This window comes from Buteo buteo, chromosome 11 (genome assembly GCF_964188355.1).
Source record: "Buteo buteo chromosome 11, bButBut1.hap1.1, whole genome shotgun sequence".
Taxonomy (NCBI): domain Eukaryota; kingdom Metazoa; phylum Chordata; class Aves; order Accipitriformes; family Accipitridae; genus Buteo; species Buteo buteo.
Genome location: NC_134181.1, coordinates 32,279,090 through 32,292,088, shown reverse-complemented (window position 1 = coordinate 32,292,088; position 12,999 = coordinate 32,279,090). Strand labels below are relative to the sequence as shown.

The window sequence follows — 12,999 nt, the reverse complement described above, 5'->3', positions numbered from 1 at the left end:
CTCAGGCGGCAGCGACCCCCCCCTCCCCGGGTCCCTCCCGCCAAGTGACCGCGTCCCGTCCCCGGGGCAGCCCCGACCCAGCGGTCTCCACCCTGACAGAAACCCCGCGGCGGGACTTTGTTTAACCACCGGGTTGTGACAGGATTAAACGGGCAGATCCCGCCCGTGGCCCCCGCGGCGGCAGGTGCCGTGCGGGCCCGGCGGCGTCGGGGCCGTCTCCCGCCCGCCGAGGCCGGTCAGGGCACGGCCGACGAGCCGCCCCGCCGGGGCGCTCTGGAGAGCGGAGACCGGCCGCTTGGGTCCCCGCCACCGCTGAAGGTCAGCGAACGCCGTGTCGGCACCGCGGAGGAACCGTCGCTTCGCGCTTCTCAAGGCGCCTCTCCAAAATTACCGCCGAGGGAGAGGCCTGAAGAAGTCCCCGCTGCCAAATGTCTTTGACCCAATAATGAGGCAAGAAACACATTTCTCCATAGCCTCGCTATCCCAGTTACGCTTTTGTAACGCTCTCTGCCTACGTTATCTTGCACCTTGGATTAAACTCGATCCCCTCTCTCCGTCCAAAATGTGAGGTCTTCCCCTTACTGACAATCGCTGTGTCGCAACGGCCGACTTCAGCCAAGAAGCGGAGGTAACGACGTACGTGGTAACAACGCACAAGTCACTGTGTATGTATGCTGCTTATGTAACTGTTACTGTCAGGGTCATGATTTCCCTTCTAATTCGTAGAAGCCTTGAAAAATATGAATTTGGTGGTGAATTGTACAGGCATACAGTGTAACTGTGAAAGTAAAATACATGTAGTAGATAGTAGTATACTTGCTATAAATTTCATTTACATTTTTGTGCTACTGGACTACAACTACTTTATTAGATTTGCAGGCCATGGCAACATGATTTGAACAATCCTGCAGTTTTTATTTGCCTCAAGAAAGACCTTACATATAGCGTATTTTTAAGTACCTCTCTCCAGAGCCTAGCGGACCTGGAGAGGCTGGGGCTGGAGTCAGGACACATTATCTGATTTTATGCTCCTCCCTCGCCTTGGCAGCGGCGCTCGGAGAGGTCAGCGGAGGTGTGAAACCCGCGGCACAGTCACCCTGCCAAGGCCCCGAGGTACGGGAGGGACACAAGGACGCGTGCTCCGGTGAACGGGCCCCGGCTGTTGCACCCTTTCAGCTGGGCTTGGGAGCCACAGCCTGTGGTGGAGGAAACAAACTATCTAGAAACTCCATCTCTGCACGCCCATGGAAGAGATAACTTTTGGGTTTTGCCCTTCCGGTTGTGAAGACATTTATTGTGATTAACAGAGTGTTAACCAGCGTGGATATATGCCGGCTTGGGACACAAAGTCTTGGGGTGCAGCTGTCAGGGTCAGGGTCAGGTTTTACAAGGGTATTGCCTCCTTCTGTGAGGGGTCTCCAGGGCAGCCCTAGCCCTCCACATCTGTCTACCCCCAGCTGATTGACAGTCTGTCCTGCGCTGGGGTGTAAAGGTGAGCTTCTGGTCAGGTTTTCTACAGTTCTCCGAGAATTACACCTGACGCAAATACCTGGCGAACCTGTCATGGCCGGTGTTACGCGCTCCCCGCGAGCCCTGGAAGCAAACCTGTCATTTCTTATTTTTACCTCACTTCTGTTTCATCCAGCCGGACTCTGAGGCCGCCCCCCGCCCCCCATCCCTGCCCCGAGGGAGTCACAGCCCCGCCGCGTCCCGCCGTCCCCACGCCCCGGAGGCCGCCCGCCGCCACCGCCCCTCAGGCGGCGTGGGACCGGGCGGCCCCACGCTGCGGACGGATCCCGCGCGGCGCACGGCGGCCGCGACGCCGGCGCGCCTGATTGGCTGCCACGCGCCTGGCCCCACATCAGCCCAGAGCCCGCTCTCCTCACGGCTAGGCTGACGGGGGAAGAGCTGACACCGTGAAGAACCAATTGGCGCAGAGGTTTCTCAAGCCCTCTTCTCTGTCGGCCAATGAGCGACCGGAAGAGGAGGAGGTGTGCCCAATCGGAGGAGAGCTCTCATCCTGCTCGGCAGGAGGGGGTGGGGTCCCTCCGTGATTCCCCTCAGCGCCGAGGCGAGGCTGGCGCGGCACGTCGGCGATGCCGGTATTGCCCGTTTTAAGCTAAAAAAGCAGCAGCAAACCAGCAGCCTTCCTCCACCCAAAGCGGCCTGTGCATCTAAAAAGAAAATGCGCAGCCAAATCGCCTGAGGAGGGACCCAAAAATTCCCTCGCTGAGCTGAAAAAGGCGTAGTTTAAAATGTACTGACCCACTTAGTGTTCAAGGAGGAAGGGGTGCACTGGGAATTCGGTGATAAAACTTGGGCTTTTAGGAAAGCCTGACAGCTCATTTATTAACAGCAGTTTCACTATTGCATCCTTACTGGATTGAGGTATGCCTCCATGTTGCTTGCCCTCATTCCAGTTTTGCCTTATTCAAGCTGGTTTTTCCTTCTTTCAAAAGTGACTTTGGAAAAGTGGGAAGAAAAAGAAGGAAAATTAAACAAGCCTTTACTGAAAAAATGGGCATTAAGAGGACTGCAGTGACTACTAACCATAGTTTGGAGACTAGATTAGGATAGCTGGAGGAAAATAGCCTGAATAAGATTAACTGGGATTGACCATTTTCAAATCTTTTTAAGCTGTGCTTTATACCTACTAATAGTAATAATAGGTTAAAAATTAAATAATGTCTTCTGCTTTAGATTAGATTAGGGGCCCGTCAAAAGATGCTTCAGAACCGATTAGCAGTAATAACGATGATGATGGCACTACCTCGTTTGTGGTCTATGAGGTAACTAATCTGCAGTCAGCCTAAAATTAAAATGAGTGATGAAATGCATGGACCTGTAAGATAAAGGTTTCGTAACAATACCTCACGGCAATCCGTGCAGTGTGCTGAGGGCTGACCATGATCCATTGATCCAACACCTGGATTAGGAAATCTAAAGATTTTGGAAAGTTTTAAAAGAATCCTATATTCAGAGTGACCACCAGCTGGTTAAGAGTCTGTATAAGAATAAGAAACTTCTGACTCATCTGACATCCATGACCTCTGCAATCTCTACATGGTGTCAGGAGGACAAGTAACCAGAATCAAAATCAAAAGCATTTGCAGAAAAGGAAGAAGAAAGAAAAGGAAAAGGAAAAGAGAAAGAGAAAAAGAAAAGCAGCAGTGACACATTGCAAGAAAAGCCTCACAGATGTAGCAGCAAAACATGAAGAGAAAAGGGCTAAAATGACAAAAGGTCATAAAGCCATCAGCTGTGACAAGTTGAGGCTGTGAGATTAAGTAAAGACAGAAAAATAAAGGTCAGTGAGGTTAAGGACTGGTCCACAGTAACACCGGTTGTCTTTCTTTAAGGCTATGCCATTTTTTTCAGCATAAAAATTATTTTAAAAGAGAGAACCCTATGATCTGCTAAAACTTTGACATCTAGAAGACCCCAATTTATTCTAAACACTGTTCAGATTGTTGTCAAATCCCTATATCTGAGTAAGACATCTTACACGGTTTCTAGTGCAGATCAGGAAACAGAAGTACACTTATGCTTCTTCTGTGCAGTAAGACCCCCATCAGAGGACCTTTCTGGAAACCTCACAGTTGTCCTAATTAAAAAGTTCAATGTGGTTGAGATCAGTATTTCATGCCATGATGCAATGTATTCTTTGAGCAGACGTGATTTCATTTATTTAAACGAGAAGGGTGAAATACTGTGTAATTTCATAAGAGCTGTGGAATTGGAGAGATGAATGTACCTGAAACAGGCTCATTGAGACAGGTCAGGAAATCAATTAAATACCAGGGAAGATTCCCAAATTATCCTGACCTCATATGAAGGACAACCCTGAGCGCCGGCTTCCAAAGGCAGCCACTAAAATAGGCCTCTGAGAATGGATGGAAAGAAAAAACAAGCACTTTGCTGAAGTGATTTTGAGGGGATCCCACAATGTAAACTTGCGTAGAGAAATAAGAACGTCCCCAAATTTGCAGGAACAAGACTCATCGGACCAGAAGCAGCACAAGGGGACTCAGAAAAGGCCATGCCAAATGGAAGCAAATCAAAGAATTATAACTGGCACAGAAAACAACACTCATGACGGTTAATTACATTACTGTCGTGTTTTGGTACTGCAAGGTTCTTTACATGCAAGAAATGCCCCAAAGCGGACACTTTACTGTGTGCTGGGATTCTAGGCACAGCATGACACTGAGGGCAGATAACCAAAAACCTCGTAAGAACCTCAAAAATACCTGTCATCAATTAGCAGCCCCTTTTTGGAAGAGTATGAGATAGATTTCAGAATATACACAGGTAATAACATATCAGCAATTTCAAGACCACCTTAAAAGAGAATGAAAGCCCCATTTATAAATATATAAAGAATCTATATCCTACTGCAATCAAGTAAGATCCTAAGCACCTTCCTGGATCTGGGCCCAACCCTTTCAGGGCCAAATATAAATAAATGCTAAAAAGTCTAGGCCATTCTGCTAAATGTGAAAATAAGTGGTTTGGCCAGACTAAAACTGGGGAAAAGGCCATAGCAAAGATGTCTGTATTCTAGATGTCTACTCAGCTACTCAGCAACTGGACTTAGGCTGAGCCATGAGGTTTAAACATCCAGGACACAGGGTATAAAATCGGAAGGAGATACTTCAAGTTATTCCAGTGATTGGGAGAGCTAGAAGCTGCACCTCTGACTCTGTGGGAACTCCCCAGGAAGGGGCCTGTAAAAGCAGAGCTCTGCCCTGTAATTTTCAGAGCAGAGAACCTGAATGGTGTGCAGACACGGTCATGGGCCGCCTACACCTTCCCAAGCACGAGGAGAAGCTCTGGGGAGGGTGTCAGGATCCCCTGTGCCCTGAAGTTACTGTTGGGCAATTTAGCAAACATTTTCTGCCCCAGCTCACGTCATCAGTCGGTGCAGAATCTACAGTACAGACCTATGGATCTGGTCTTATATTGCCACCATTGTGTTCCTATCTTGTCTAACTCAGGCTCCTGTCAATGAATGATGAACCAGAATGTGCTCTGTAGGCAATGAAGTACTTTTCTATCTCCTGGGGATTCTTACTTCGCTCTGCTAACATCCTGGTTGGGTTTCACTACCCAGCAGGAGCCAATAACATTGTCTAATTTATACTTCCCAAGTGGTCTTTTGTTAGTCTTGTTAGTCAGGAAAAGTCAACATAAAACCTGTCAGAAGAGGGAGTTGCACGATTAAGCATCCTGAATTTCCGCATATACATCTGAGTCAGAGATTCTCAAGGGTAAAGACACAAGAGTCCTTCAGAAACTCTTGACCTGAAGTTGATAGTGTACTGAAAAGAGAGATGTCATTTTTTGACATTAAACTTCTGTATTCTCTTTGTCATTTGGGGATTGAGCCTGGAAATCTCCTCAGAGAGGGAGGGATACCCTTGCAGGAAAAGGCAGCTTGCTGTACTCTATGTAAGGATTGTAATGAGTCTCAAGAGCCCAAATACACAGCTGAATAATTTAAAACCTCTGCAGGAGAGGATCTGAGGGCCAAGAAAGTCGATCATGAGTCGGCAATGCGCCCTTGCAGCAAAGAAGCCCAACAGCATCCTGGGCTGCGTTAGTAAGAGCGTAGCCAGCAGGTCAAGGGAGATGATCCTTCCCCTCGGTTTGGCACTTCCGAGACCACGTCTGGAGTAGCGTGCCCAGGTTTGGGCTCCACGCTGCAAGATGGATATTGATACTGGGGCGAGTCCAACGGAGGCCACGGAGCAGGGCGAGAGTGCCTGGAGAGGGCAAAGGCAAGACCTTACCTCTGCCTGCACCTGCCTGAGTGGAGGATACAGGGAAAACGGAGCCAGAACCTTCTCGAAGGTGCACGCTGACGGCGGGAGAGTCAACGGCCCTACATTGAGATGTGGGAAATCCTGATCAGATAGTAGGGAAAAAAAATTTTGCCAAGTAGATTATTAAATATAAAATTTAGCCTGGAATAGGCTAAATACTGTGATGGGTCAAATATTGGAAGAGGTTAAATCTATTGGGATGGGTTATGGACCGGGACAAGCTAAATCCTGGGGCAGGTTGCTCGGAGGCTGGACGCAGCAATAGACTTGAACAGACCTTTTGGGCTCGGGCGGGCTGCACAGGAAGACCTTCGGCCGCCCCATTTCAACCTAAATTCTTACTTTGTGATTTCAATAAACCCACTGCTTTGGGGGGGGGGGGGGCGGTGAACTCCCGAGTGCCCCGCCCCCCCGGCAGCGCCCTCCCCCCGACGCCGGCGGAGGTCGCGCCGCGGCCTCTAGGGGGCGCTACAATCGCGGCGCTGCCTGGCCGCGGGGCGCAGCGCGGGCGGCCATGGCGGCGGGGCGGCTGCCGGCGCTGCTGCTCCTCGCCCTGCTGCTGGGCGGCACGGCGGGACCCGGCGCTTGGGCAGCGCGGAGCCGCGGCGCCGAGAAGCAAAACAGCCTCCGCCGCGCCGCCAGCGGTCTCTACCAGGGCGTCAGCGGCCTCTTCGGCGAGGACAACGTGCGGGCCCTGCAGAAGGTGAGGCGCCGGCCGCTTCCCCCCCTCCCCTACAAACCCTTCGGTTCCTTTCCCTTCGCGCCCTCTCCCCGCGCCGTTGCTCCCGGGGGTGACCGGGCGGTTCTGCGAGGCAGAGCCCCGCGGTTGGCCGCCCCCTCCCCGCCCCCGGCGCGGCGGTGGGTGCTGGACCCGCGGCGGCCTCGTCTCTTGTGCGAGCCCGGCTGCCGGTGAGGCGGTGGAACGGCTGGAGCGTTGCTTGGGGAAGGAAGACGGGAGGCCGGGCTTGACGTGGAGCAAACGGCAAAAAAATACCAAAACCGGAAATCTGTAAATAAAGATTATTTTAGGTGGAGGAGGCGGCCAGGGCAGACCGCTGTCGGTGAGGAGCCCTCCAACTGAAATATGGTCTGTCTGCATCAGCAGAGCATCCTGTGTTTGCGGGGCCTCATAGGAACTTGCAGGAAATCAGGCATGCAGGCAGACGTATCTATACATTCCTCTCTTCCTTCTTTCCTCGGCCAGTAGGAAGACATAATAAATACTGTAAAACTGACATTTGGGTGCGACGCTGAGGACATCTCTCAGTTGCTCTATAAAACTAATTCTCTCGTTTGCTTTACCAATGTCCGTTGCTGGCAATAGTGTTTTCTTTAAACTTCAGACCAATGGTAAAGCTAATGAAGTGCTTTTTAAAATCCTGTCACCATAGACATTTACGTGCCCAAATACCTAGAATAAGGACAACCGTAATAAGTAAATTTCTGATTTGCAGAGTTAAAAAACATTTACAGAGTTACAATTTTTTCCTTAGGGACTTCAAAATAGCCTGCGATTCTTGCTTAATGAATTATAAGTCTACTCATGACTAATAAGTCTCAAAGTGTGTTTAAGGAATTGAGGTGGGTTTTTTTTAATTTTCAATTTTATTTCTCAGTTTTTCTCAAGGTTGACAGAGAGGTTTGTGAATGGGGTGGATATATTAATGGACACATTCTGGAGAATATGGACTGATTTGTTAGATGTTCTTGGAATTGATGGTAAGTGTGATGCCTGTTAACTCTTGAACTATATCAGCCTGTATCAATGTTTACAAGCATAGGCTAAGTGGGAAAATAATTACGTTTTATCGTGCTGCATTAAACATCCATCAGTGGTATCTCTATTCGCTTCACGTGGCTTTGATTTTGCTATTAGTACCTTCAAACGAGAGGACTAAAACCAGCCGTTCCGTTTCTTTATATGTATCTATAGGATGTCTATAAAACGCATTACAAGTCATGGTTGGTTTCTTGGTATCATTGTTAAGTGGATGCACATGGCCAGGAATGGTGCAGGGAAATAAAGGAGGACTGGAAGAAGGAAAGGTGCCATTGAGAGCCTTCAGAATGTAACTTTTACAAAGGAGGATCTTTAGCCTCAGTATGAACTTCAACCTTAGGCCCTATAGTAGTTTGTCTTCAAAGAACCTTTAGCACCTCTGCCTTAAAGGAACTGATTCAATTGCATCATTGGAGCTGAGCCAGTGATTTGAAAAAGGTCCATCCAGAAATGGAGGAACTAGCTTTACCCCTTCCTTCAGAAAACACAGCCATGATCCCACTGCATGACCCTCTGAAGCTGTGCTTGCATTTTTGCCCTTACCACTTTGGTGTGCACTCGTTAATATTCTGTAAATTTTCCTTTGTTTTTCAGCCTCCAACTTGACTCATTATTTCAGCCCAGCCGCAATTGCCAACAATCCGACCCGTGCTCTTCTGCTGATTGGTGCCATTTTACTTGCCTATTGGTTTTTATCTCTCTTCCTTGGATTCTTCTTCTATCTCCTGCACATGCTGTTTGGTCGCTTTTTCTGGATTGCGAGGGTTGCCCTTTTCACTCTCTCGTGCGTGTACATCCTCCAGAAGTATGAAGGTGACCCAGAACACGCAGTCCTGCCTCTCTGCTTTGTTGTAGCAGTCTACTTCATGACGGGGCCAGTTGGATTTTACTGGAGAAGAAACAGCAACAGCAGCCTTGAGGAGAAGATGGACCACCTTGATAGTCAGATCAGACTTCTGAACATACGTCTTTCTAGGGTGATTGAAAACCTGGACAGAGGCAGTGACCAGTGAACCAACCCCTATAGACCACTGTACACCAGCTCTAGAAAATTCCTAAGCACTGTCTCATTCGAAGTTACAAAGCAACAAAACATCACATGGTAAAAAGTGTGCAAAGTTATAACTTTTCATCATGTGTAAGACTAATTTATCTAGATTATACACTCAGCCATTATACTTGTAGGAAAAAAAAAAACATTTAAAAAATTCAGCTGTATATTCAGAGAGTTTTATCCAGTACTAGAATTTTCTCAGTAGATAAACGCTTACTTTTACAAGCATTTAAAACATCTTTTGTAAAGTTTTTATAAAAAGCAAATTGAGTAGTCTTTCAAATATTGAAATTGAGCTAAACATATGCAAATTTGACACTTAAAAAGTTAAAAAGAAAAAAAAAAATCTCAAGCTACCAAACACTTCCATTGAGAAGTAACTGCTGTGGGTCCGCATTTTTTTTCAAATTTGCCAATGTTTTTCGTTTATTGTTGGCTTATTTCATTGCCTTGAAGTTGCCTTTCATAGAGTATCAGATGAGGAATTTTCTGGTATCCAGGCCAAAAAATTTGCACCATAGCTTTTAATAGGAGGTGGGGAATAAGGGAGAAGGAAGATTTCATAAATTTGAAGTCCATAAATGCCAGTCCAGTATGAGGAATTGAGAAGTGCACATGTGGCATTATTTCATTGCGTTTCATCTCGAGAACTTTAATTTGGTGTCTGAAAGGAAATCTGTTTTAATAAATTGACACAAAGGGAAGAGATGTAGCCTGGCAAATTGTAATTCATATTTCATCTTCATGGTGAAGCATTTTCCAAGCGTAAGCGCATAGAATAAAACATTTTTGATCTCAGGACCCACAAACTTTCTCAAAAAAGGCAGCAGTTAAAACACTTGCAAATGTATTGTTGCTTAAAGCTTTCTCAGGACCAATAAGCGGCAATAAATTATCTTCAGGAAGATCTGGATTTTTTTCTAAAATTGTAATAGTTTTGTAGGAGCTTTTTGCTTGAAGTCTGTGTCCTCGCTATATTGGGTTTTGGGGAAAGTGAGTCACCTTACGAGAAGGCTGTATTAAACAGTCACATTTCAAAGTGATGTAGGAGCTTAGAAGCAATTTTATTTTGAAGGATTCTATGTATTTGTAACCTTAGAATCAACTAGCTTGGTAGACTACTACTGGCTTTGTAAGGTTTGCTGAAATGCATCGAAACAAAGGTAACCTCAGGGAAGAAAGTCCGGTAAGTGGTTTAACTTGGTAACCTATAGCATCCAAGGGTATAAATGGGGGGAGGGAGGGGAAGCATCTAAACCACAGCGATGAGCACAGTATCAATGCCATGAGAGGTAAAATGGACCACAGCTGAAGAACTACATATTCCATAATGTCTAAACGAACAAGTAAAGAAAAAAACGCAACAAAAACTGGTCTGTGACAGGGTCTGGTTAAAAAGGAAGGGCAACAAATACGAATAGGTGATCCCGCGTGCTGTTGCTTCACCTGCGAGCGCTGGCTCCAGCAGGACCGGCCGGGGCAGCTGAGCACAGCTTGGCGCTTGGGCTTCGTGTTTCGTTGGGTAGAGCTTTTGTTGGATGTGACACTTAACTGAATGTAACTGTGGGGTGAATTTATTTTTCTCTTGATGCTGAAGTTTAATACTCTTCTTAAAATGTGTGTTACTTGCCTGACCTCTTTTGGGCTGTATGTGACATTTACATGAGGGATTATTTTAAAATCCATGTTAATGGCCTTTACTCCAAACTGTGATCACTTAAGTTCAACACGGTTGAAGTTCATATGCAGTTGGCACTGTTGTAATCCATTTTAATTTTTTATGTCACCTGTAAATCCCCCTGCACCTGATTTTTCAAGAAATATACATTTAGAGTTGCAGAGTAACTGCTTTTCCTAACTTAAAATCTTTCCCATGAACAGATTTAAGTACTGTGGCAACAAATAGTCCACTTTGTAAAGCTGAAAATGTAAATTACGGTATATTCCTTTTTACAGCTCATTTTCCATAGTATTACAGAGTCTTCCCTGTCAACTCAGTTTTCCCTACTGTTGTGCACAGAGGACTGGGCTAAAACACCAACCTGGAAATTAGAAATTGATGAGCAAAGCTTGTCAGGTCTTTACATGTTTTGCTAAATTTGAGGCCTGAGGACCAAAGTCTGCAAACCTCGCTCGTGTAAGCGGCTCCATCGACTTCCGTAGGACGATCTGCATGAGTCAGTTTTGCATAGATTGTATTTTATGTAATCCGTATTTAACGTTGAAGTTAAAAATACTGAATCGTTTATATATTAAGAGTTGTCTATGATAAAGATTTCTTTTAAAATACTATATAAAAGTTAATTTGGATTATAGTTTCTCCCTGTCTCGCTCTAATCATTTATCTTAGTTTTGTAAAATCGGCCCTCCTATATTAATATGCTTAATTTTGATCACCCTGCTGCTTGAAAAAAAGTATTTTTATATTTACTTGCATCCCATGTATAGCAAAATGTTATGTGAAAAGCGGTATGTATAAAATTGGATATTTTTAATCAGTATTTTTCCCAGCGCTCAGTTTTCACATTAGTCAAAATCAGAAGTATGATTTTTTTTAAAGCACAATCTAATCTTCAGTATATATATACTTTAAAAATGCTCTGTATTTTTAAACATGCACTGTAGTGAAAGCGCTTTTGGGACATGAATGTGGTATTGTACTTGATCTCTTTCAACTTTTGTAAATACCTTTTACAAATATTTTCCATACCAAGTCATCTAGTTTATCCATGGAGGTTTTTGCTCTGTTTTTTAGAACTCGTTCTCATGACAGTGGTTGCACTGCTTTTGTGTTGCCATTGCTAGGAGCGTCTTGTACGAATTCGCAGAGATGTGCAGGTATCGAACCGGGACACGGAATTTGACAGACTTGCCCAAGTCGGTGGCAGAAATGAGAATAAAACCCAGATCTCTCGGCTCCCAGCCTTTTGCTCTGACCACTAGAAGCTTCATGGAAGGTGGGTAGCAGCATCTATGCACTCCTCTAATGTCCGCTTCCCTCGGCATCGGGCCTGGTGCGAGCTGCTCGTCAAGTGGTGCGGCTTAGCTGAGGGGCAGGTGGGTGGGAGACGCAGCCCATCTGCCCTCTCCCCCCGCGGCCGTCCATCCGGAATGGTTCCCGTTTATCGACCTTCCCGTTGGCAGCGGCTGCTGCTTGAAAGAATGTCGCCTTCTGTAACCGGCCAACGTGACCCTTTAGGATGGGCTGCAGGCTGTCTGGTATCAGAAATGCTGGTAGGGTCTTGAGTGTTCTAAACTTCGTACTTTAAGACCTAATATTGGAAACTACTGTAGTGTTTTCAGTACCTTTACGTTTTTGCCAAACTAACATCCGTAGCAATTTCTTTGGAAGTACATGCCTTGCCTATAGATAACTGATCTGTTGTATTCGGAATGCAATGCTTTTAAAAGTGGTATTGGGTGTCAGAGTGCAATGTATAAAATCTGGTGTAATTCAGTGCTGTACTTAATAGTGCGTCCTTCAAACTGTGATTTGCTTTTAAAGACTTGTTGCATTGTTAGTGTGGAAAATAGACCAGTATCAATCTTAGCTCTTTGATGGTGTAGAAGTTTTTAAGTGTGACTTGCCTCACGTACTGATCCGTATTTGGCAGCTAATGACGTAAATGACCATAAGTTCTCTTTGTCTGGGAAAATAAAAGGTTTTATTGTATCCGCATGTATTTTAAACTTTTGGATAACTCCATCGAACGGTAATGACAGCACATATAAAAATCGATCTTTTCCTTTTAATCAGAAATGGTATTTGCTATAGTAGCACTCGTTATCGGCACTGATGTTAGTGATTCCACATCCTGTTTTGTACATCGGATTTCAAGATTATAGTGTTTAAGTTTGTACAGTTGTGTTTATGTAAAAAATAACTTGGTCTGAAGAGATGATGTGTGTATACTTTTGACATATGATCTGTAGGGAAGTGCTAGATTCTACTGATAATATTGTTAAGTAGTTACAAATCTATCCAACTTATTTTTTACAGAGCTATACATGCCTTTATTTATTACTTATCTGACCACCCACTCAGTGTACTCTGTAGTGAAATATTTGTAGACCGGTTTCACGAATCAACTATGGTATTGTGACAAAGCTTACAATAAATGTTTACTGAAACTTTGCACCCAGAAATGAATCGCGTTTGAGACCGGGCTTCGCCGGCCGCCTCCCGGAGGGGCGTTTGGGAGCCGGGGCTGGGGCGGGGCGGGGCCCCACTCGCCTCTCAAACACGCGGCCGGCCGGTACACACGGGACCGGGACCCGCCCCGGACCCGCCCCGGACCCGCCCCGGACCCGCCCCGGACCCGCCCCGGACCCGCCCCGGA

General features: G+C 46.0%; 1 protein-coding gene across 1 annotated transcript; it reads left to right on the top strand.

The window, feature by feature from the left end:
* Nucleotides 1-6,322: 6,322 nt before the first annotated feature.
* BRI3BP (BRI3 binding protein) lies at nucleotides 6,323-12,795 on the top strand. The gene is made up of 3 exons (XM_075041443.1): nucleotides 6,323-6,528; nucleotides 7,442-7,544; nucleotides 8,200-12,795. Exons 1-3 carry the CDS (start codon nucleotides 6,340-6,342, stop codon nucleotides 8,616-8,618), a joined length of 711 nt encoding a protein of 236 aa, XP_074897544.1. The 5' UTR covers nucleotides 6,323-6,339; the 3' UTR covers nucleotides 8,619-12,795.
* The last annotated feature ends 204 nt before the right edge of the window (nucleotides 12,796-12,999 follow it).